Below are 27,388 nucleotides of genomic sequence, written 5' to 3' on the forward strand. Positions count from 1 at the left end.
AGACGGATTGAGTTGAACTGAGCCATCTCATTGTTCTGCGGTTGACCAGGAATCTCCGGTATTCTAGAGTTTTGATCAACTATCATCGTCAAGCATCGCATGCAAAAACAGCCCACACATTGAGTAGGGATGTGCATTAACACGTTGAGCTCTCCATCCGTCCCCATACACTGAACTTTCCACGTGCTTCACGTCTGTTCCTATGGACCGACAATGTACTTTTGATAAGACCACTAGGGCTAACAGTTTATGTATTTTTTTTCTATTTTTTTCAATTTTTTCATTTAAAATAAAAGTCATGTAGAAATTTTAAAAAATGGGCCCAAGATGGTAAAACTATTTTTGACGAAATTTGTGGAACATCGAATTTTCAGGAATTTTCGAAACTTCGAATTTTTGTATGTTAGCAATCATTCTTTGCCACAAATTATGAAATCTGATGTGATTCAAAACAAAAAAGGTTAGTATCAATCTCCTTCTAAATGCAACCATTCTCGAGATATTTAAAAAAAAAATTTATAATTTATAATCTTTTTATAGTAAATAATCTCTTTTAATATGTTTGTCGTGTTATACCGTCATGTTCTTGAAATTTTATGAATTTTCTTATAATTTCCAACAATTTTTTTGATAGTTTTTGAGATATAAATTATCAAAGATTTCTCTTACTAAAATCGATACGCCCTTTTCAAAAGTTACGCTTGAGTCAAAAAATTCCCAATTGCTGTGAAAAACTCATAACTCCTCCAACCCAAACGGAATACACACTTTTATTGGAATCAAAAATACAAGTTTTTAAAATTTGCATTTTTAGGACGATTTCATTTGGAATTGCTGTATTATAAGTGCAGTGGAGTAAAAATCTTGATTTTTAAACAGACCAAGTTCATTGTCATGTATTATTAGGCTGACCAAATAATTCAGGAATGAAAACGGGACACGTAAGCCATGAAAACTTTTATATCATAACAAGCTGACCCGGCAAACTTCGTCCCGCCTAAAATTTATTTTTCGTTATCACATTCACGTTTTCTTACTAAGCGAACGTTCATGGGTCCAATCGCAGAACTGTTCATTGATTGATCTTCTAATCGACCCTTTAAAATTACTATTAAATTTCATTACTTCTACCAAAACTCGACATTATAATATCAGATTATTTTCAGACACAATTCTCGTGCATGATTTTTCTCTGTTACATGGAATAAATGTTTGATACAGAAAATATGATAGGATGAAGACAGCCCTAAATCGGACAATTCCTTCCTCGAGTTCTGCTCTTATCAACACATTCGGCGATCCATTTTTATTTGTATAGACAGAAGACGATATATGAGTGCGTTTTATCACATTAAAATCCATTTCCACTTTCGAACGAAGATCAATTTCGTTACCGCATACGTTACAGTTACCGATTAACAACGCTTGTCAATATGTAATTGTAGAACACATGCGAATTGAATTTTCCGAATTTTTCCATTTTCCTTCAGAGTTTTCCGAAAATTTTCTATTGTCATGTTGGGTTGGAATATGTTTTGTTGAAATATGTGCATTATTTTTATGGGCCCCCCTCTCCTTTCCAGAGAAGGACATCATAGTAACATTTCTCGTACCCAGAAACCCTCACATCCCAAATTTGGCTCCATTTGCTTGATTAGTTCTCGAGTTATGCGGAAGTTTTTGTTTCATTTGTATGGCAGCTCCCATGCCCTTACACCCAAACTAGCGTTGTCAGAAAGAATTTCATTTTCGACAGAAAACATGTCATTCCTGCCTTGAAGCGTCAAATAGGCAAATAATGTCATATGTCCCCCAACGCTTTAAAATGTTTGTATGTATGGAAGCAGACATCTCTTTCTTCATTCTTTTTTCATCTTTTTTGGGATTGCACACAAAAAAAAACAAACGGCGTCAACGGGAAACGAACCAAGGCCGGCTGGAATGATACACTGTTTCACACGACTACGCTATCCACTTAGCTAATGATGCTGTTACACAGAAGCGTGATAATATTACATCTCATTACAAATTGAAGTTGGAAAGTGTTTTCTAATTTTATTCTTAGAAAACACTTTCCAGCATGAAGAAGAACTATATCCATCTTGGTCTGGGCCGTGTACATATGTGGCAAAGTAATGCGTGCTTATATGAAACGTGTCTCTTGTTTTGCTCGCTCGTATCAATCTTATATTGCCGTATCATGTATACTATACAAATGCTTACCAGTATTTGTGAGCCATGGCATTTTCTGTCATTTTTTCGCTCATTTAATGTAATAAATCGGGATGACAAAACATGAGCTAAATTCAGCTAAAATCAATTTTGGGTGTAGAGAGGGCTAGGTGTGTCGAACCCCCATAAAGGGTGTGTCACATCAAATTGCATCACGGAAAAAACGCTGTAGAATTTTAATTTTGAGGAATTATATCTTCAGCTTTCGCTTATAATCAGATAAGAGTGTATAGATCACGTTGGACATGCTTCACTGTCAATTTTTCGTAAATTTGGAAAAATGTCGTCGAACGAAAAAGAGCGTCGTGAATTAATCCTGCGCACTCATTTCGAGAATCCGGAGTTGTCACATCGGGACATCGGTAAGATGCTGGGAATCGTCCAATCCACGGTCAGCAGAGTACTAAAACGATACTTCGAGAACCTAACCATCGACCGGAAGGTGAAGAACGGCAAAAATGGATGCTCCGTCAGTGAAAAAGATCACAAGCACGTAGTTAAGCAGTTTAGACGTGATCCGAGAAGTTCGGTCCGGGATGTCGCCAATAAGCTGAATTTGTCAAGTTCATTCGTCCAGCGGACCAAGCAGCGGAAGGGCCTGCGTACATACAAGGTTCAGAAGGCTCCTAACCGCGACGAAAGGCAAAACATGGTGGGGAAGACGCGAGCCCGGAAGCTGTACACCGAAATGCTGACGAAGCCGCATTGCCTGGTAATGGACGACGAAACCTACGTCAAAGCGGACTTTCGTCAGCTGCCGGGCCTGTTGTTCTTCTCCGCAGAGGACAAATTCAGCGTTCCGGAGGAGATTCGCAAGCAGAAACTATCCAAGTTTGCCAAAAAGTAGGTGGTGTGGCAAGCGATCTGCTCTTGCGGAAAGCGGAGCGCCCCCTTCGTGATGACCAGCACGGTAAACGGGCAGGTTTACCTTAAGGAGTGCCTACAGAAGCGCTTACTACCACTATTGAAGCAGCACGAGGGCCCGACCATCTTCTGGCCGAATCTCGCTTCGTGCCACTATTCAAAGGACGTGTTGGAGTGGTACGAAGCCAACGGGGTCACCTTCGTGCCAAAGGAAATGAACCCGCCCAACGGGCCGGAGCTTCGCCCAATAGAGAATATTGGGCGGCCCTCCGGAAGAACACAAAAGTTGTAAAATCGGAGGCGGACTTCAAGAGAAAACCGATTTCTGTTCAAAAAAAAAACTACAACCTGACGTTGTACAGAACCTTATGGACGGGGTAAAGAGGAAGGTGCGAGCATACGGGCTTGGGCTCGAAGTATGAATAAAAAGAAAATGCCAAAAGTTGTTTAATAGTTTTTATGTTACTGTCTAAAATTTTCAAAAGGATCGGTCTACTTGGCGAATTTCTACAGCGTTTTTTCCGTGATGCAATTTGATGTGACACACCCTTTAGAAACGTTTCGTGTCCCCTAAAACCTCCACATGCAAAATATGGCTCAATTTGCTTGAATAGTTCTCGAGTTATGCAGAAATGTGTGTTTCATTTGTATGGGAGCCCCCCTTTAGAGAGGGGGGAGGAGTGTCGAACTACCATAGAAACCTTTCTTGCGCCCTAAAACCTCCACATGCCAAATTTGATTCCGTTTGCTTGAATAGTTTTTGAATTATGCAGGAATGTATGCTTCGTTTGTATGGCAGTCCGTCGAGAACCGTTCATCTTTTGAGTTTGAACTTGGGTAGCCTGTACACTTCGTATTTACTCTCCGTAATTGACCAGAACCAGCGAATTTGCGCAAAGAACTCACTGAATTATGCTTGAGATTAGCAAATCATTCTCATTATGCAAGTTTCGGTGATTCGAGCTTTAAATAGTCAATAACGACGCCGGCCAAGTCCTTACGGTCACCAGAGGAAGGGAAGGAATGTTAGTATAATATTTGTGACCAGAAGCGTCGCCTCTATCGCGTGGTTCGCTTGCAATTATCATGAAAGGAAAAATTGTTAGTGGGAATGGGTGAGAAGAATCAGGATTTACTGTGGTGAGTGATGTGATTCTGAAAACGCGAACTCTCAACTATTCGGTGGAATGAGATCTGACCTGAGAAAACTGCTTGAAAAACTCTCGAACTATGTATTTTTATTCATCACTCGTATCACATTTCAAATTTTTTTTTAACAATTCTCGGCCAAGGTTATTTTGGCATCCTGAGAAGGTTGCCGAGAAACTCCTTTAATATTCAGAAAAAAAATGAGCTGTGAAACGCAGTGTGCTACATATATGCAACTAGAATCCAATTCAAGCAAGTGTGGCATTTTTTCAAGGAAAACCAACTCATTGGTTTCAAATTGATGTATTGATCATCTGAATCGGTCAATTATTTCAAATGTTATGAATTTTTGAAAAAAAGGGAGGGAAAAATGATTTTTCGTACCATCGGTTAACTTTGAAAAATCATAGCTTAAGGACCAAAAATAACTCCTTCCTGAATTTTGGATATGTTATGTAAAAAATTCTCAACTGTCAAGAAAAAATATAAATAGATATAGCGGCCTTAGTTCCGAGACCATGAAAACTATAAAAAACAAATACAATCAATAATGACAAAATCAAAACCTTAATTTTTTGCAAATGTAACGTTTTTCCAAAAAAAGGCTAGCTAAATATATTTTTTTTTAAGTCATTTTCGGGAAAAATAGGGTAAAAATAAAAAAATCGATATTTCGGACTACCCTAAAATGGAAAAGGGGCACCTTATTGAAAAAATAAAAAAATACGGTCCAATATTTTGCGAAAAGGAACAAAACTAACTATTTTCACGAAAATCTCTAGCGGTTTGGCATGGAATGGCGGTACACAGTGGTCCCTCAGAAATTGTAGGTTGCATTAAATAGGATAATGTCTCCCTTGGGGTCCCCTCTACACTTTCCCTTTATGACTTCCGGTCACTTCTGACCACTTTGCCGAAAAATGCCGTAAATATTCTGATACCCCCTACGTGTATTTCGATTTGTTTTTTTAAATTTTATTCCCTCCCCCTGCACCCCCTTTTGGGTTTTGGGTAACAAGAATATTGAAAACGTGTTCAGACAGTTTGAAAACATATATTAAGACACCCCACAAGTGTTTTTTCCGAAAATTTCAAATTTTACCCCCCTTCCCCAGCCCTTCTTTGAAGTTCATAACCAAAATGACTCGAAAATAGACTTAGCACCTTCGAAAATCTTCGTACACCAAATTTCAAGGCATAACCATTCATTTTTCTATTTAATGTCACCTACAATTTCTGAGGGACCACTGTGCGGTATAACCACAACTGTCCGTCGACAAATTATCCGACAAATTTTGGACAGAAAATTCTTTCACACTACCTTAATGTGTTGAAACATGAACATCCCCAAAATCAGAATTTAACCATATGTGTGGTGGCATCATAAAACATATTCCAAAAATGTATTTTTATTTAGTATTTTCACGAAAAAATACGGAAAAGTGACATCTTCAATAACTATTCGCGAGTCACTAAAAATCGAAACTTGTATCTAGCGAATAGTCTCCGCGATCAGTCGACATATAAACTTCGTCCACGTGAAACCGATTCATCTCGTGCAAGCTTTTGTTTCACTTGCTGGATAAACCCGACGATACCTCCCCTGGGGTACACTGAGGAACCGGCGGCCGCGGAGGTCGGTGCGCTCTATTGTCGGCGGAAAAATCCGCATTTGTGTATAGGAAAGCAACTCACCCGTGTCATCGCACACACCGTATCGTTCGTACGGTCGTGGGTCGTATGCATTTGTCGTTGATGTTCTACGTTCAGATTTTTTTTTTTTTGTGCTACCTCTACGTGTGCCAATATTTTGACTTTTCAGACCTGTTGAGTTTTTCCTCCCGGTTCAGCGTTTGCTAGCGATGATAACAATCGACGCACGGTTCGGCGACTAGTTGCGTCTAGCGTTCTGTTCGGAATGGATGTTCCTCGGATTACCGCGTGATGCGTGCGGGAATCAATCTGCAAGAGTGGAAGAAAAACAGTTTGAACACAGTAACAGTAGCAGAAAAATCCCGAAAAGCAGAATTGGAAATGATGTCAAAGTGAATTTTAGTGACTTTAAAAAATTGTGCACAAGAAGATTTGGACACTACGAACGTGTTCCGGAAATTGGAGGATCAAGTGTGTAAATCGGATAAATATCTCGTGTTTTTTTTTTCAACGTATTGTGGAAGTAGTTTTTACTGCGTAAGTAAAAACTTCAAAAAAAATGTATCTCGGTTTCGATAAAATATCATTTTGTTCACTTATTCCATTCCGTTAACAATGAATCTGTACGCATAATAATATCGATCATGTCAAGGAAATTGTCCGATTCTAAGCGCTTATTGCTCATAGAGTTTAGATAGATTTTCTGCAATAATCGATCTCTGGACTCTCCCTAAAAATGTATCGCAGTATATATAATTATAATTTTTTTCTATAGAGAATATATCAGAATAGGGTTGAATAGGAGCTTCTCATTTCCTATACTAACGAGCTTTCCTAACAGTGTTCGACTGTGACTGCGTATTTTATTCAAAGGTATTCAAAAACAACTAGCAGCAAGTATGGCAACGTAATCCTATGCCGAAAATGCGATCATGTCTCGGACACCTTCAACTTTTTGTTATTATTCATACTAAAACAAGTTAGCACGACACTAAAGGAAAAAAAATGCTCGTTACAATTTTAAGCCACTAACATATGCTCGTATTTCCACTAGATGTGAATCCAATTTTTTTTAAATTTATTGTTGCCTTTGCATGGAACTTTGAATATGTTCCATCTGTTTCACTATGCTTTCAGTATTTTAACCCTCCTGTACTCGCGCACAAAATCGTAACTCGTATACTGGCTCTGTAATATTGCTATTGTGCATTTTTAGGCGTTATTGGTATTCATTTAACACTAGAACTACCGACAATTGCTATATACCTATTTCTACCAAACCGGTCATTTTGACCGGTGTGACGTTTAGTTGTCGAAATATAAAAATTTGATTTTTTTTACATAAAATAAAATATATTTCATTCTAATATTGCAAGTATATGATAAATACATGTATTTACCTAGAATATAATATTTTAATTTGTTTTTTTTTTGTTCAGATATACACTCGACAAAACAGTTAGAGAAACAGAGTGCAAAGTGATTTTTGAAATGCTGTAACTTCTTGAAAAATCAACGTATGAAGATGGAATGCATACCATTTTGAAGCTTAATCTTTTTGTTCTGGAATATGTTATGAACACATTTTTATCTGGTTGTATGTAGATGTAGTGGACAAAAATATCAGAAGGTAATAAAAAATCGATTTCTTTTTGTTTCTTTCAAACTTTTTGTAGACTAACACAATTTTTTTGCTATCCAACTCTATAACAGATCCAATAAGCCTTATTAAACAGCTTTCATTTGATATCTATAACGTTAATGTAGGACCTTTACATACAAATATATATATATATATATATATATATATATATATATATATATATATATATATATATATATATATATTTGTTTGAATGGAAAGTTATCCTTTAATCTTTGATGATAAATAATTCAATAAAGAAATTATCATAGTTTTCAAACTCCAGTAAATTTTGTATAATGTAAATTTGTTGCTTTGACGAACAAAATAATTTTAATTTTTTGCATGAATTTCAAAAAAGCGTCAAAATTACGTTTTCTACAGTGCTTTAGTAAATCTTCTGTAATTTTGCAAATATTTCAGTAAACTTGAATGTTTTTTTTAATCGTTTATTTTTACAGGCTCAGTTACATAAGTTTAAAGGAGCCCAACCCCTCACTGTATTGGTACGAGTATATATTCTATTGTTAGTAAGAAGGGTTTTGATTTCTCGCGAAAGAAAAGGAAAAGGAAAATATAAGGATATGAGGACAATCAGGCACGAAGATCCATAACTTTCAGGAAGACATATATTTGGGACATGTAATCAAGGTCTAACCTAGCCAACACATCTCTCACCGGCACATTGGGCTGCCTTCCTCTAGCCCAAAGAGAGTTTTCTAAATTCGATCAGGCATCAAGATACTCCTCGCACGACCACACAACGTGTTCGATGTCGTGGTAACCTTGGCCACAAGCACAGATATTGCTATCGACAAGATTAAGACGAAAGAGTAGCGCGTCGTGAGGCGACGCTGTCCAGTGCCCAATGAATTGCTGCCGATTCAGCAATATACACTGAGCAAGGAAACTGAAGACTGTGGGAGGTGCTGAAAATTTCGTTCAACACTCCAAATCCTGTGGACTCGTTCATAGAGGACCCATCTGTAAAGTACATATTATCACAATTGATACGCCTATACTTTGCACTGAAGATCGTAGGAACGATCCCCGATCGATGATAATCTGGAATTCCATGGATTTTCTCCTTCAGAGGAATTGATGTAGTCAGGAAAACAAACACGGATGGGAGTATACGAAGAAGTATCAACCTGCATGGAGATGAATTCATGATATGAGCTCATGAATCCAGAATGAAAATTTAGCTCGATAACTGCACAAAATTTCCGATCACCAATGGGTTAATAACCTTACACTGGATGAGGAACCGAAGAGATAATAAATTGAAGCGATCTTTTAGTGGGAGTAGGCCTGCCAAAACCTCGAGACTCATGGTATGCGTTGAGGGCATACATCCCAACGCGATACGGAGACAAAGATACTGAATTCGCTCGAGTTTAATGAGGTGTGTTTTGGCAGCTGATTGAAAACAGAAACTGCCATACTCCATCACTGAGAGAATAGTTGTTCGATACAACATTATAAGATCTTCGGGATGGGATCCCCACCAGGTGCCGGTAATTGTACGGAGAAAGTTTACTCTTTGTTGACATTTTTTACTCAGATACCTAATATGGGCCCCCCAAGTACATTTGGAGTCGAACCAGACCCCAAGATACTTGAATGACATAGCATAAGTGATCGGTTTACCCAAAAGTTGATGCTTTGGTTTTGCTGGTCTATGCTTCCTAGAAAAAAACACCATCTCTGTTTTCTCCGTGGAGAATCCGATCCCTAGCCCAATGGCTCAGGCTGAAAAATGGTTCAAAGTATCTTGTAAGGGTTCTTGCAGGTCGGATTCGTTTGATCCAACGACAGACACCACTCCATCATCTGCAAGTTGTCTTAGGTTGCAATTTTATGTAAGGCAATAGTCAATATCGCTTACATAGAAGTTGTACAAAAGGGGACTTAAACATGAGCCCTGGGGGAGGCCCATGTAAGAGACCCGACTTACTGCCGAATCTCCGTGAGAAAAGTTCAAATGTTTCTCACAAAGCAAGTTATATAACATATTATTCAATAGAGGCGGCAGACCCCGAGAATGGAGTTTGTCTGACAGGACCTCTGTTGAAACTGAATCAAAGATCCCCTTTATGTCCAAGAATACTGAAGCCATTTGTTTTTTTTTCGGCGTAAGCCATTTGAATTTCTGAAGAAAGCAACGCAAGACAATCATTCGTCCCCTTGCCCCTACGGAACCCATATTGTGTATCTGAGAGGAGGCCACTCGTTTCAACCCATCGATCAAGGCGAAACAAGATCATTTTCTCCAACAATTTCCGTATACAAGACAGCATTGCTATTGGGCGGTACGAATTGAAGTCGGACGCGGGTTTCCCGGCTTTTTGAATAGCTATAACTCGTACTTGTCTCCAATCATGAACAATATGAACAATATTATGTTCTACAAACCGATTGAGTAAGTTCAACAAGCGATGTTTCGCCACGTCAGGGAGGTTTTTCAACAAGTTGAACTTAATTCTACCCGTTCCTGGAGCCGAATTGTTACAAGAAAGGAGAGCAAGAGAGAATTCTACCATCGAAAACCCAGAATCAAGATCGCACCTATCTTGTGGTATATCTCGAACAATTTTTTGCACGAGAGCGGAATCAGGACAAACCCTCCGTGCAAAATTAAAAATCCATCGATGTGAATATTCTTCGCTTTCATTCGTTGAAGAGCGATTTCTCATGTTTCGAGCCACTTTCCATAATTTTTTCATTGACGTTTCTCGTGCAAACCTCCCACGAAATTTCGCCAATAAGCACGTTTTTTTTCCTTTGAGTTTTTAAATTGATTTTCAAGGTCCAAATACGACTGAAAATTTTCAATGGTTCCACGTTTCCGAAAAGCTTTGAATGCGTTCGATTTATTCTGATAAAGCTTGGAACATTGGCTATCCCACCATGAATTGGGAGGCCTTCGACGGATGGTGGATTGGTTTCGTTTGAGCGCGAAGTGCGCTGTCGTAGATCAAACGAGAAAGGAAGTTATACTCCTCCAATGGAGAATGTTAGCAATTAGCATTTTTAACATAGTGTATCCCCTAAACTACTGTGAACATTTCATATATATACGTTCAGCCGTTTTTTTTTAACCGATCGATAGAAGTTTGGAGTAAAGGTAATATTATATTATCGGACACGTAACGTAACCGGCACGGCACGTTTCAAGCAAGAAAAAATATTATTACGTGTGTTTCAAATGTGTATGCGAATATATAGCGGAACGGTTCCGGGCATACACATCACGTTTCAGACAAATCCATGAAGGTATTCTCGAAAAGAATATTTTGCCGGTGCCGGGCACGAACTACACGAGCAAGTAGCACCATACATACAAATCAAACGTCGAAGTTCGTGGTATGAGTGCGTTCGTCACTCTTCGGTACGACATCGGCTCAATCACCAGTAGCTACGCTTGGCTCAATTTCGTCAACGCGAATTTACTCTCCCGCTCCGAAAACAAATTTCTCCGCTCCGTCTGTGCTGCCGGTTCGTACAGAGAAGTTGCTATGCCTGATAATATGAATACATCATGTATTTGTCTGCCCGTGTCGGTACGTACCGTTTACGCTACGTGCTGGATAATATAAAACGGCCTTAAATTAGAGCAACACTTCATCGTACACTGTACCAAAATTACAAAATGCTATGCGTACCCTCCAAATGAATGATTCGTTACTTCCGTTTTCAGGCGTTTGTGGATATGAAGATTGTAAGGAGTGAAGATACTCGCACGTATTCTCCCAAATACACACACTCCACCCCTCCAATTATTCGTTTGAAAATGATGTTTTTTTCTTATATCCTTCCTGGAGTACATTCAGCGTTTTATGCTGATAGTTCCATGAACTGAAATTTAAGCTTGTTGATGATCCTTTTCTCCCGAAGAAGACGACAGTATCAACATTCTTCTCAGTCTACGTAAATTGATTCTTTTTACTATTGCTCTCTAAGGAAACACTTTTTCTTGACGTATCTAGAGTTTTGAAGGGCGTAACAGATTCAAGAGAAGACTTTTCTGATATCGATCAAAATGTTATGAAATAAAATTCTGAAATTTGACCAGTATCAATGACCAGTATATATATATATATATATATATATATATATATATATATATATATTTTTTTTTTTTTTTATTTTAAATGAACCCTATTTTGCACAATATTGTGAGTATCTCAACTGCACTCATTTCAGCATTACCTATTTCTACCGTATACAACAGTCATTTTGACCGGTCGGTATAAATAGCTATACTACATATGTTTATCAGAAAAATTGGAAGTAAGAGACCAAAACAATTTATAATATTGATCAATACATGGATTTATAAAAAGTCATTCCATTTTCATGTTTTTTACTGAAATTAAAACAAGCCGAAAAGTAGAACATTTTTATTGATGCAGGTATAATGGACGTGTAGTGGGGGGAATGTGGACAGATCAATAATATATGAAGCGTAGATGTTTATCGCTCGTGAGAGGAATAATTTCGCTCTCTCTCTCTCAGTGTTTGTACGTCCAGTACTGAAATAGAACAAAAAGAGAAAGCAATATAAAAAAAGAGTTCAATATTATTCCCTTCACTTTCCATCATACATTGGATGTGATTATGGATGTGACCAGCGTTGGTTTTTTTCTTCCGATCCAGTCAAACAGTTAAATCCTAAAATCTTCCAGTTTTTTGAAATATCATCCAGTTTTATCCAGTTTTTTTTATATGTGTGCTTCCGTTTTACGCATGTTATGTAAAATGAATTCACGGTGCATAAATAATATCTTTCAAAGGGATTCCAGGTGATTTTTTCAAATGTCTTCAAATGGTACGAAAAAATGTCTTCAAATGTATTCACAATCATATCGGAGGAAACTAAAACTCATAACTTACTTTTGAATAGCTTATTCAATGTTTATTCTAATAGGTATTGTTATATAGCGCATTTCATTAAACTTACCTTGACTTTTTGATGTTTATTTCAATAAATGTGAACAAAGAATATATTACGCAACTGCATACTAAATTTTATGAGTTTAGAAGTGATAATTAGCTTGATAAACCGTTGATTGATTGAATATAGCCCCAGTTCTTCTACTTCTACTCATATCACGGAACTGTGATAACTCAATTTGTTTATTTCAGCCTTCAAGTTTCTGTTGTGTCTAAAACCATATCCATAAAACTAATTATTGAACCGGTTAGTAACCGGATAACCGTCGATTCGAGAAGTAGTCGTTTGAAAGAATTCGGTTAATCTATTGTATAGTTTAAGCCCAAAATAATAAAAATACAATGTCGTAATCATCCGAATTCTCGGGCACAAATAAGCTAATGTCTTCTAGAGATGTATTCAGACCGCTTGAAGTTCTCCAGAATTTGAAGTAAAAACCGCTTTGTTGTTGAATTCATTCTTTATGCTTGGGGATTTTCTGCTTGGAAAAGTTTGAGAAAAGCAAGTGAATAACCTCGAGACAAAAGTCTCCGTCAATTACTAGGAACAAAACAAGTGACAATGATAAGAAGGCGAGCGAATGACACTGTGATAGTAGTCTTTTATCTAGACTATATTTTCGGCCAAAAGTTAGAATTTCATGGAAATAACATCTCTCAAACCACGTACGCTATCATACTGAAATGTTTTCACATATTCCATAATGTCTTCAAAATTTATTCACAAAATGAAATGTCTTCACAGTAATTCAAATGTCTTCAAGATGAAGACATGTCTGGCATCTCTGATCCCTCACTCACCATTCCATTTCCATTTATCATATATTCTGGGTCCCACAAAACATTCTGAAGATCAGACCAATTGAACTACCATTTCAACCACAACTGACAATGTACATAGCAAGAAATCTTACCCATAAAGGTTCAAAGAGACCGTGTGCTATGCTGGCGTTGAGTTTGTACAATCATCAAATGTTATAGATCCACCAAATAATTCTAAAGTTCAGATGATCATAGAGTCAATATAATCGGTGTTAAGTCAGAGGAGACCAAGTCGCAAAATTGAAAATATCGAGTTATTGATTGCATTAGGTTAACTATTTCGTACGCTACATTCCACATTTATCAAATTTGTAAAACACTCGTGCAACAGGAAATCTCATTTAGATCTTGATAAAATACCAAAGAATAATACAAAAATTGGAAAGAAAAAGCTTTTAAATACCAGTATTTCATAATTTCAATACCAAAGTAACACTTTATCAGTGTTGCTTTGGAATTGGAAGTGCTCTTTTTAGTATTGGAATAATATTGTAGGACCTGATAAAAAATTATTACTGCATTTCAATATATAGATCTGCTCGAATGATATGATTGATCAATTGTTTATTTCGCCATTTTGTGAACTACATATAAATACTACACGAAGCTTCGAAGGAAATCCTATTGCTCAATCATTAGAATAAGTAAAAAAAATCATTTTAGAGCCGATATTTTAAAAAATAAAACGATTCTACAGGATCCAGTTTTCTCCCAGTTTTGACGTAGGACTACGTCTTTCATTTCTATACCGGGGTGTAAAAGTTTCGAAAACGAAAGCGTTACGCCGGAGACCGAGATTTTGAGCGTTAATAGCTCCTAAACAACTGAACGAAAAACTCCAAAAACTTGTTTCAATAGTCTTAAAATTGCTTTCAAAACAGGCTATTGAAATCACCAATCGGTATACAAGCGAGCGCCGCTCGTAAATCCACTCAGTTCTAATTGAACAGCGATTGGAGCATGTTGTCGCTGTTGTGGTGAAGCTCTTCGTTTATCATGAAAGCGCGAATGAACGGTGTCATCAAGAGCCTGTTTGTGCACCTTAGGCCAGAAGGGAATCCATCAGGAGGAGAGTGATGCCACAAACGGTTCCCCGGGGAGAAGCCGCTACACACACACACATACACGCGCGGAATTCTTTCCGTTTGGATGCCATTCAGCATCGAGAATGATCCGGAAAATAATCTGCCATTTCCTCTGGGAATTTAAAAATACATTCATGTGAAAGAGTTTATTTGAATGTTTTCTATCCATGTAACACTGTGACCAAATACATTTGGTTTTGTGATTTTTCAATCAATCGCAATTAACAGAATAGCTTCTGAAGATTATTCTTCCCCATCAGTAGGATATTTCCGTATCCAATCGATTATTGCTCAGTCGCCGAAAGTTCCGAGCTCAGAGAGTTCGTTCCCCTCTAGTTTGCCTTCCAAATTGCCATCGTAAACCACGCCTTCTCTCGATTCAATCACGCACAAAAAGCATACTTAAGCGATATTCTGGTGGTGAGACGCATTCATTTTTCGTGAGGACATCGACAAGACAACATCGTTGCTGAGGGTGCTGGACGGAGAAGGATCGAGATCTGCCCTGAAACGCAAGCAGTTTGTTTGAAACTGTGAGGGAGCACAGAGAAGCAGATCCTTCAGGAGAAGAGAAGGTGACCATCGAAGCAGCCGCTACACACACACATACACGCACGGAATTCTTTCCGTTTGGATGCCATTCAGCATCGAGAAAGATCCGGAAAATAATCTGCCAGTTCCTCTGGTAATTTAAAAATACATTCATGTGAAAGAGTTTATTTTATTTATTTTTTTAGTTTTCTATCCATGTAACACTGTGACCAAATACATTTGGTTTTGTGATTTTTCAATCAATCGCAATTAACAGGATAGCTTCTGAAGATTATTCTTCCCCATCAGTAGGATATTTCCGTATCCAATATTGGATGCATAAAACCTTGTGCCTCCAACGTAACGCTCTCGTTTTCGAAGTCCTCCAAATATTCATTCATTCAGAATGAATTCAGATTCAACTTCAAACAAATGATCTCTAAATCAGCGATAGTCCTACGTCACCCTTGCGGTTATACCATAGATATAGCCCACTTCCTGTTTTTTAAAGGCAATCTTCCAGTTTTTTGAATAATATTATTGGCAACCCTGGATGTGACTGTCCATGGCAAATTTTAGTGTATCCAATTGACGAATATACGTTGGATTTACAACCAGATGGCGCAACGAGTAAAATGAGGATGTCTTGTTTTCTTGGTATGAAATTCGTTCAAATTTTCTAGACAAATCAGAATTTATCTTCAAATTTCCCGGTTTCATGTATTCCTTCCACGCTGAAAAGGTTAGAAAATCATCATTTTACAATGTGCTATGTGTATTACGAGGAATGGCTTGTTATAAGTATTGTAACTTTATTTTTTTCAACTAAATAAACGATGAATAGGGTGTTTTGCGCTAAAAATACTGCAAATCCTTCTCGTATCGGCCCCTACATAATCAATGATATCAGCCAATTTGATATGATATCGATTTCATCGCAATTAACCATAGTATCAATAACCGGTATGCATTATCAAACTTCAAATTTTCGAAGATTATCTATGACTTTGGTCAAATCACTTGTTGAAACCATCGTAAATATACCAAACTCCAACTTTCTTACCATATACTGACGACATTCAATGGCTGAAACGAATCTAAATTGAAATAAAATGAATAATCACCACCGAATCTTGCTTTTCAGTGCGTAAAATAAACATACACCCTCACTTTTGTGGTTCTGAGCTCTAATGTAGATGTCGCATGAGCTGATTTAGCTTTGCGTAAATTCGTCAATAAAGTTCATGTGACAATTTTTGCAAATCAATGTCATCTTTCAAGCGAAGTAAATGTGCAATATTCCCGTGTCCAATTCCCCCCTTTTAATGACTAAATTCCCCACCGGTTGAAAATCACTGTTCTAATTAGTAGAGAAATTGCTTTAGCGGATAATCGGGGTTCTACTGTATATATATATATATATATATATACATATATATATATATATATATATATATATATATATATATATATATATATATATATATATATATATATATATATATATATATATATAAATGAAAATTGTGAGCCTCAGTTTTTCAAGCACATTCGCGTTCACAGAAAAGTATATTTCTGCCATTAATTTTTCAATTTGTTTGAAGCGAGTGACAAATGAACGGTTGAAAACATGTTATGGCAAATCAATTATAATTAAAGTGATGGAGCAAAAACTACAACCAGCTGTTTCGCTAGAAAATTGTTATCAGTTGGAAACCGTGTTGATCAGCAGAATTGTGATGTTTGCAGCAAGAAAATAATGCGTCGTTAATTATAATCTTAATTTTTTAGAGCATGCGTTAAGCGAAGTGATCCCTCGATAATTTTCGACGTTCTGTTTGTCTCCTTTCTTAAAAACCAGAAACACAAATGATGATTTGAACGTGTTGGAAACACACCCTGCTGCAACGAAATATTGAATAGTTGCGACAGCGGAGTTATAAGCTCAAGAGAGCAACTCTTTAGTACACCGGAGGGAGTTCCGTCGGGACCAGCAGCGTTGGAGAATTTCAGTTTTTTGATGGCAGATTCGACGCTGGCTGATGAGATCGTGATAATATCGAAATCGAAAATATCTCTAGGTGTGTTCCTTACCGCATGATCAATTTGGGTCGAAGAGGCGGAGTAATCGTTGAAGACACTTTTGAAGTGCTCACACAGTAGTTTACATTTTCACAGTGAGGAGCAGGCAGTTTTATTACCTAAGTGAATCCTTCTTCCTTTTTGTCCTCACAAACGACCAGAACTGATTTGTCGTAGATTATCCTGTAGACGCCTAGTACTTGCGGAGCGCCTTTGATCTCTGTCGTTTCAGATGACGTAGTCGAGCATTGGACCAAGCAGGCTTCGGAGCAGGTCTGCTCAACGGTACACAATCAGATATAGCTCGGCCCACGATCTCCTCGAAATAGTTAACGGCTTCATCTATTGTAAAGTGGGAGTCCAGCAACTGCCAATCTGTCTGGGCAAATAACTGACGCAATGCAACGAAATCAGTTCTTCGAAAGTCGAGCTCACGCACATCAGCTGTATTGTCAAAGCGAACGGGCATGGATAAATTAGGGGAAGTGGGGTAGTGGTCACCCTAAGGAATATGCCCATTTCCAGCGCCCACATACCGCTTCAATTCCAGTGTTTCGAAAAATATTATAGTTCAACTCATTGTTGTTCAAGATAGCAAACGACTTTTACTATAAAAATTCAAAATAGTACATTTTTCATCATTAGAAAAAAAGATAAAAAATCGAACTTTTTTTTTTGCTTGGAGGTAAAGTGATCACCTATTGGGGGCAAAGTGGTCACTTGCAAATATCAAACTAAACGGGATAGATTTATGCGTTTTGACGTAGGACTACGTCTTTCATTTCTATACCGGGGTGTAAAATCAAAGTTTCGAAAACGAAAGCGTTACGCCGGAGACCGAGATTTTGAGCATTAATAGCTCCTAAACAACTGAACGAAATGGTATGATGAACACTTCATTCGAAAGATAAAATGTCTACGCGTTATATACTTGTTACCTTTTGATTCAAAAACTTGTTTCAATAGTCTTAAAATTGATTTCAAAACAGGCTATTGAAATCACCAATCGGTATATAAGCGAGCGCCACTCGGAAATCCACTCAGTTCTAATTGAACAGCGATTGGAGCATGTTGTCGCTGTGTTGTGAAGCTCTTCGTTTATCATGAAAGCGCGAATGAACGGTGTCACCAAGAGCTTGTTTGTGCACCTTAGGGCAGAAGGGAATCCATCAGGAGGAGAGTGATTCCATACACGCGCGGAACTCTTCGTTTGGATACCATTCAGCATCGAGAAAATTCCGGAAAGATTCAATCGTTGCTGAAAAATAATCTGCCAGTTCCCCTGGGAACTGAAAAATACATTCATGCGAAAGAGTTCATTTTAATGTTTTTTATCCATGTAACACTGCGACCAAATATTTTTCAATTAAGTGCCATTAACAGGTAGTTATCGAGTTAGCATTAACCACTGGTGGGCTTCCAGTATCGAGGAAAATCGGGAAAAATCTAATCGTTGCTGAAAAATAATCTGCCAGTTCCCCTGGGAATTGAAAAATACATTGATGCGAAAGAGTTTATTCTAATGTTTTCTATCCATATGACACTGCAACCAAATACATTTGGTTTTGTGATTTTTCAATCAAATGCAATCAGCAGGAAAGCTTCTGAACATTATTCTTCCCCATCAGTAGGATATGTTCGTTTCCAATATTGGATGCGCGCGCAACGGAAAATGTTTCACATCGCGAAAAACATAATTCTCAATCGATTATTGCTCAGTCGCTGAAAGTTTCAAACTCAGAGAGCTCATTCGCCTCTAGTTTGCTTTTCAAACTAACATCGTAAACCACATCTTCTTTCTATTCAATCACGGACAAAAAGCATACTTAAGCAATATTCTGAAACGCATTCATTTTTCGTTAGGACATCGACAAGACATCATCGTTACTGAACGAGTTGAACGAGCTGGACGAGCTTGATGGTGAGGGATTAAGGGATTCATTACCTGGCCTGACCTAACCTGAAACGCATTCAGTTTGTTTGGGACTGTGAAGGAGCGCAGAAAAGCCGATCCATCAGAAAGAGAAGAGAAGACGACCGAGAGAATACCAGGTTTCGCTTGAGGCATCGGAGCAATTGCCATACACACACACACACGCGTACACGCGCGCATCTCTTTACGTTTGCTGGTTATCGAGAAGAATCCGGAAAGAAGTGATCGTTGCTGCAAAATAATCTGCCAGTTCCCCTTGGAATTGAAAATTACATTCAAGCGAAAGAGTTTATTTTAACGTTTTCTATCCATATAATACTGCGACCAAATACAATTGGTTTTGTGATTTTTCAATCAAGTGCAATTAACAGGTGGTTATCGAGTTAGCATTAACCACTGGTGGTGGACTTCGAGAAGAGTCCGGAAAGATATCGCTTCTGAAAAATAATCTGCCAGTTCCCCTTGGCATTGAAAATAACATGCAAGCAAAAGAGTTTATTTTAATGTTTTTTATGTTTTTCTGCGACCAAATACATTTGGTTCTGTTATTTTTCAATCAAGTGCAATTAGCAGGAAAGCTTCTGAAGATTATTCTCCCCATCAGTAGGATATTTTCATATCCAATATTAGATGCATAAAACCTTGTACCTCCAACGTAACGCTCTCGTTTTCAAAGTCCCCCAAATATTCATTTATTCTTTCATTCAGAATGGATTCAGATTCAACTTCAAACAAATGATCACTAAATCAACGATAGTCCTACGTCACCATTGCGGTTATACCATAGATATAACCCACTTCCTGTTTTTTTCATCCAAAATTGTTCAAACCATATTCGATATATTAGGTACATGTATGAAATAAGCCTGGCCTATTAACCTAAAGTCTAAATTGAAATTTTCTCATGTATACAAAAACGTAGTAAGAAACACATAACGTTCCGCATAATGGGGCTTGGTTTAGTTGGAGTGGCATATTTTTCAATGGTCAAAGCCACAAAAGGAACCTCTTTATGAGCAGAATGTGATGAGGTATACCAGCTTTAGTGAACAGAACATTGTAAGTCGTTATGCACCTATGACCACTTTGCCCCCAAACATCAAAATAATTTCTATGTTAATAAATCGCTGAGAATAAAAGAAATATTTGTTCACCTCTCCTAGAATATGTGAACAGTCATCCAAACTGATGATTCGTCCAACATATCAGATTGAATAAACCAAATTTCACGAGAAATTCCTTAGATACCGCACAGAACTACGGCCGAATGAGTATCGAGAAAGCAATTTATGTTTTTATCTATATTTTGACATGGGACAGCCCTACTGAAGTATAGGGCGACTCAAAAGTCATTAAATTCTTTAAACATAAGGTGACTATCGATACGGCATCTATAGTCAATAGTTATACTACCAAACAAGCAGGTGACCACTTTGCCCCGCATGACCAATATGCCCCCACTACCCCTAAGAGTCCCCGCATACTACAGACTTTCTGTCAACCAACAGTTTGGTCGGGTCGGTCTTCTGGTGCAAAAACCGACCCAACTGAATCAGCGTAATGTGCGTACATGCATACCTCTCCGTATTGATTAAAAAGCCGACCAAACTATCGGCCCACAAATCAGTCTGCAGTCTGCGGGGGCTCTAATAGGAATTTCCAATTGTCGATGCCGATCAAGTGTTCAGAAGCTTCAATGACAGAACATTCCGGGATTGCAGCTTCATTCACTAGCACAAAATCAAGGATTTGAGAGTTAATGTTCATTATCTTGTTGATTTGTGTTAGGTTATGGAGACTGAAACCGTCCAGGAGTGTACAACTTGTTGGACATCAATGGTGGGATGATCATTTGCAGTGACGTTCCAAGTCAACCCAGACTGATTGTAATCGCCAAGAACTAGAGCCAGGTCATTCTGTTCTAGTCGTGACAGTAGACTACCAATCGAGCTGATGTGACTGTTGATGCTGATGGAATCTAATTTCCTGTCAGGAGGAAGGTATATTACTCCAACACTTAATGATCTGTGAGGTGTCGTAATTTTGACCCATAACTGCTCGAGAGACGAAAAAACGGGATAAGGGTAGCGACAGCAACTAAGATGGTTTGAAACTGCAATCAAGACTCCACCTCCGCGTGATTTGAAACTATTCAGATGATTACGGGCCTTACAAAATACAGTATACACTAGGGTGCCAATGAAAATGGTCATCTCTAATTTCAAAAAGTTACCTCATAAAAAATGTTCACCACCTCGAAAAAACACCCTATGCCAAATATCAGCTCAATCGGACTTCAGGGAGAGTGGCGCTTACTTTTTTTTTTTTTTTGATGCCAAATGTCTTAAAATTGCATGAAACGTAGAGATCTAGTGTTATCTCGAAATCTTTTTTTTTGACGTAGGACTACGTCTTTCATTTCTATACCGGGGTGTAAAATCAAAGTTTCGAAATCGAAAGCGTTACGCCGGAGACCGAGATTTTGAGCGTTAATAGCTCCTGAACAACTGAACGAAATGGTATGATGAACACTTCATTCGAAAGATAAAATGTCTACGCGTTATATACTTGTTACTTTTTGATCCACAAACTTGTTTCAATAGCTTTAAAATTGTTCTCGAAACAGGCTATTGAAATCACCAATCAGTATATAAGCGAGCGCCGCTCGGAAATCCACTCAGTTCTAATTGAACAGCGATTGGAGCATGTTGTCGCTGTTGTGGTGAAGCTCTTCGTTTATCATAAAAGCGCGGATGAACGGTGTCACCAAGAGCCTGTTTGTGCACCTTAGGGCAGAAGGGAATCCATCAGGAGGAGAGTGATGCCACAAACGGTTCTCCGGGAAGACATCACTACATACACACATACACGCGCGGAATTCTTTCCGTTTGGATGCCATTCAGCATCGAGAAAGTTCCGGAAAGATCTAATCATTTCTGGAAAATAATCTGCCAGTTCCTCTGGGAATTTAAAAATATATTCATGTGAAGGAGTTTATTTTAATGTTTTCTAACCATATAACACAGCGATCAAATACATTTGATTTTGTAATTTTTCAACCAAGTGTAATTAGCAGGAAAGCTTCTGAAGATTATTCTTCCCCATCAGTAGGATATTTCCGTATCCAATATTGTATGCGCACGCAATCGATTATTGCTCAGTCGCCGGAAGTTTCGAGCTCAGAGAGTTCAATCCCCTCTAGTTTGCCTTCCAAATTGCCATCGTAAACCACACCTTCTCTCGATTCAATCTCGCACAAAGAGCATACTTAAGCGATATTCTGGTGGTGAGACGCATTCATTTTTCGTGTGGACATCGACAAGACAACATCGTTGCCTAACGTGCTGGAGGAGGTGGACGGCGAAGGATTCCATTTTTAAATTCCTCTGAGAATTTAAAAATACATTCATGTGAAAGAGTTTATTTTAATGTTTTCTATCCATGTAACACTGTGACCAAATATTTTTCAATCAAGTGCTATTAACAGGTGGTTATCGAGTTAGTATTAACCACTGGTGGGCTTCCAGTATCGAGGAAAATGTGGAAATATCTTATCGTTGCTGGAAAATAATCTGCCAGTTCCCCTTGGAATTGAAAATTACATTCAAGCGAAAGAGTTTATTTTAATGTTTTCTATCCATAAAATATCCATATAATACATTTGGTTTTGTGATTTGTCAATCAAGTGCAGTTAACAGGAAAGCTTCTGAAGATTATTCTTCAGAACAAGGTTTTTCGTATCCTATATTGGATGCATAAAACCTTGTGCCTCCAACGTAACGCTCTCGTTTTCGAAGTCCCCCAAATATTCATTTATTCATTCATTCAGAATGGATTTTGATTCAACTCCAAACAAATGATCTCTAAATCAACGATAGTCCTACGTCACCCTTGCGGTTATACCATAGATATAACCCACTTCCTGTTTTTTTTGTCAAAAATCGACACTCTGGCACTTGGGTTTTTTTCGGAATACGAGACGAAAAATATGGTTTTGAGTACAAATCAAAATTGTTATCTCGATTTTTCATTCGGAACTTGCTGCGAAATGTTGATTTGCACGATAATATACTCTATGCAAAATATTAGCTCATTCGAGCTTCATTTATTAGTGTTACAGACGTTAAAATTTGAGTTTTTTGGAAATCGAAAGATCGCCGAAAATCGGTGTTTTCCAAAAAAAAATGTTGTTGTCAAATGTCTTAAAATTGCATTACTCGTCAAGATTTACTGTTATCTCGAAAAACAAAATTGTCAAAAAAAAAATTTTTTCGCGTTTTGTCGTTTTTCCGTCCTAAAAGTCAATTTAGACAAAATAAATTTAGAGATAACTGTAAATCTCGACGTGTCATGCAATTTCAAGACATTTGGCATAACAAAAAATTTGAAACCCCCGATTTCCGGTGATTTTTCAGTTTAAAAAAAAACTCAAATTTTAATAAATGAAGTTCGAATGAGCTAATATTTTGCATAGGACATATTATCGTGCAAATCAACATTTCCCAGCATGTTCCGAATAAAAAATCGAAATAACTATTTTTATTGGTACCCAAAACCATACGTTTGGTTTCGTATTCCGAAAAAAAAAACTAAGTCCCAGAGTGTCGATTTTTCACAAAAAAAAATTTTCGAGATGACACTAGATATCGACGTTTCATGCAATTTTAAGTCATTTGGAATCAAAATTTTGTTTTTCTAAAACCTCGATTTCCTTAACGACACCAGCGGTCCTCAACCCCCTCCCACCCCCCTTGGGTGATGGTTCGATTTTCGAAAAAAGGGGAACGCTTTGCGCCACTCTACAATAAGTCCGATTGAGCTGATATTTTGCATTTTTTTGCATAGGATGTTTTTTCGAGGTGGTGAACATTTTGTATAGGGTAACTTTTTGAAATTTTAGGGTCGATTTTTTCCCATACATTCATTGGCACCCTAGTATACACACAGTCAAACAATTGTGATGCATTCGCTCATCGCTCATCGAGCCAGGTTTGGTGAGATCTATGACATCGTAGTTGGAATCAACAGCTGTCAGAAACAAATCGTCTATCTTCCTTCCTATCTATATCCAGCTAGACACTAATTCAACTGCAAAACATGATTCGTGTTGACCTTACATTGGATTATCGGTTTTTGTAGATTTTTGTCAAGCAGAATAAAAACATTCCTAACCAAAATCAAACCAAATTCGCCATGCTCATCGCCGCAAACACGTCGGGTCACCCCCATGATGTAATTCCGTGTTGTTTGGCCACCATCCGGTAGGTATGCACAATAAAAGCCACCGGAGACCTTGACGGCAACACCTGTGGCGAAAAATTTCCGCCAAGCTTTTGTTAACACTCGTTACGAACGTATGCAAATGGCGCTCTTTGTTTTCCACTGCCCATTGAACCCATTTGGGGCCGCACATGTTCTATTCGTGTTCCAATTTAAATCGGTTCCATTCAATTTCGGAAATTGAATCTATTTAAACTCTTCGTTAACCCAAATTCAGACGATTGGATTGACCAAATGCTATCGTTTTTCTTTGTTTTCAGATTTAACCATCGGAAGTAGAGAGAAAAATGGCGCACCTTCGGCGAACGCCGTTCGCTATTTTGCTGGCGGCATTCATCGTCAGCGCACATCCGATGCACATCCCTGAAGATATGGAAATTTTGGACGGCTACGAAATGGATTCAGCCGGTACGGAGATTAATCCGGAAGACGATTTCTACGAGCAGCGAAGTCTACTCGAGCCGTTTATGTACCGTGCAATTCGAGACCGCCGGGAAATTCCGTACCGCGTTCTGGAGTCCCCCGGGTTGAGAAGCCATTTCAGGCAGCGACCCGATACAGACGATGGATTTCAGCAAAAAGAGCACCACTCGCGGCGAAGAAATCGGCGAAGCATTGACATGGAGAGTGTTGACGCTGTGACGGAGGAATCCCCTAAGCCAACGGAAGAGTTGCCTAAACCGGAGAAGCAAATGATGAATGAGCGCACTGTGGAAGCATGGGCGAAAACCCCCTATCAGGTGAAGGCACCTGCCAAGCAGGAAAAGGAAGAGAGCGGGGATTCAGAAGCAGAAGCATCTATGATAAGCGAAGGGATAAAGGCTAGAGCACCAAGGGTGAACTTTGTTACGCAGAGGAAATCCAACCCGGATTCTTTGGAGGCACGCGAAGACAAAATAATTCCAGAATTATATCGTAAACCATTGGCTCGGCTGTATTATGAGTATCCAGACGTGCCGCGGATTTACGATTCCTATTCAGCCCAATCTCAATCGCCGATGTATCCGAAAGTTTACAATAAATACGATGGGTTCCATCGGGACATGATGGACCGGATGCATCCGCCCGCCCCACATCGCTTCGATAACTACTACCAGCGACGTCACGATACCGACTATGACTCTTACTTCCCTAGACAATCTTTCTCAAGTTACTACTACTATCCGGATAAACGGTTTGACGTTCCCTCGTACTACCGTGACCGACATTATTTGTTCACAAACGACGTGATAGATCCAGTGCCAGCCCCAGCACCGTCTCCGACTTCGATATACGTACCATCGAGAAACCGACGAATCATTTACTACGCCAATCTGCCGGAGATTGTCCGAACTCCTCCGAACGTTGATCTGCGCTATCACAACTATAACAAGTATAACAATCGCTTCAGTCCGTTCCACACAACAAAGGCACCGATGAGTTCGTACAAGCTGTCCACCTCGAAGCATGACGATCGCAAACCGGGCGACCGAAAGGAGGATAAGTACGTCAGCTCGACGCCTATCAAGATTGTGCGTGAGATCGCTGGGCAGCAGGAATCTCCCAATGTGAACAATTCAGCCGGACGTAGATCGTACGCAGCGAATGGGGCAGGAGGTGCAGGAAGATCCGGTACCAACTATCAGGACGCTGCCCGTCATGAGCAAGATCGGTCTTACTTTGGAAGACATCACTAGTGAGTGCAGTCACAGGATGGCACGATGCGTAATGATAATGATGTAGATTATATTCTGATTGTAGTAAAGTAGAGAGTAGATAATTTTTACTGTATTTGAATGCTGAACAATAAATGCTTACATTTGATTCGTTTTTTTATGCTGAAATGTCTTTAGGCGACAAACCGGTAGTTAAAAAAAAATCACTCAATTATCCTCGAGCGGATGATTATCCGCTGAAGTGAGTTCTACAGTAATTCTATAGTACTTTCCGAAATTTGTCAGTGAGTGGAAGGTTTTTAAGCTTTTGTTGTGGTCATAGTCTTCACATTATCCGTCCTCTGGTGTACACGAGTTAATTCTTATACTCTAAAACTAACTAAAAAAAACAATTTCTTTCTTTTCACTGCACCACTGTGCGTTTATTCACTTCTATCTTAATACTAATACTGAACTTACAATTCATTTGCCCTGATATTTATAACAGATTTTAGTAAGACGCGATATTCGTGTCTAATCCTGATCGTGGGATTGTTTATTCTTTCGCGATGACCGTGAGATTGTTTCACTAATTGATTCTTGGCATTATTTATCCATCGGCTAGCTAAGCGGTTTTCTGTTTATATTAAGAAATGGAGTGATGATGTTGAGTGGCTCGTTGTTTATGTTGCTGGGTTATCCTGGCTTAGATGTTGTTGTTAACTCTTCCCCTCTTAAGTAACTTTGTCCTCAAAGTTGAATTGTTCTAAATGGTGATGGCATATTGATAAATGATTGAATTTCTTTTTTGCGATGTTCTGTTAATTCTGCTGATGTTGACTCTGGATTTGTTATGATGATTTCATCTTTTCCGCTGACTGGAGAATGTGTTTCTTCAAGGGCGATATTTTCTTTGTTGATTTCTGGAATGTTGAATTCTGCTTTGATAGTTGGTTTCCGGGAATTGTATAGGAATAATCCGATGATGGCGATAATTGAAATAAACGTTACTCCTCCAAATGATCCAAATAAGTTGAGCTTCCATGTAAGTAAGTTATTTTGAAGATTTATTGTTTCTAGTTGTTCTCTGTTTTCCAATGTTAGGTTTTGTAAATACTCGGCAGGTGGTGTATCGAGAGTGTCAATTTCGGTAACTAGTAGACCGGTTGTAGGATGATATGGTCGTCCAGGTATGATGGCTTCGAAATTAGAGAAGAATTCTCCATTGATTTGTAGGCTGCATGCTTCAAATTGGATGAGGAATGAACCATTGAGTTGTTGATTCGAATTGCTGCAATTTGATGAGACTGCTACTATTGCGTTATTGATGAGAATAGAAGCGTCGTTTATTCGTTTGATTAATCCTTTTGAGTACACTTTTTCGAAAATGCAATTAGAATGCTGTCCTCGGATGAGTCGGTTAATGCAATCATTACTTGAGGTTAATGTTGTGGTTTCGCATAGAAAATAGTTTCCTTGGTCTTCACATGGTTGATTTGATTCGTATATATGTGTAATATTTCGC

The 27,388-nt window shown here is 38.4% G+C and overlaps 1 protein-coding gene across 1 annotated transcript; it reads left to right on the forward strand.

The window, feature by feature from the left end:
• The first annotated feature begins 5,831 nt into the window (after window positions 1–5,831).
• Window positions 5,832–26,032, forward strand: LOC129779597 (uncharacterized). The gene is made up of 2 exons (XM_055787164.1): window positions 5,832–6,435; window positions 24,490–26,032. The coding sequence occupies exon 2, from the start codon at window positions 24,517–24,519 to the stop codon at window positions 25,903–25,905; it is 1,389 nt and encodes a 462-aa protein (XP_055643139.1). The 5' UTR covers window positions 5,832–6,435; window positions 24,490–24,516; the 3' UTR covers window positions 25,906–26,032.
• The last annotated feature ends 1,356 nt before the right edge of the window (window positions 26,033–27,388 follow it).

Source organism: Toxorhynchites rutilus, chromosome 3 (genome assembly GCF_029784135.1).
Source record: "Toxorhynchites rutilus septentrionalis strain SRP chromosome 3, ASM2978413v1, whole genome shotgun sequence".
NCBI lineage: Eukaryota > Metazoa > Arthropoda > Insecta > Diptera > Culicidae > Toxorhynchites > Toxorhynchites rutilus.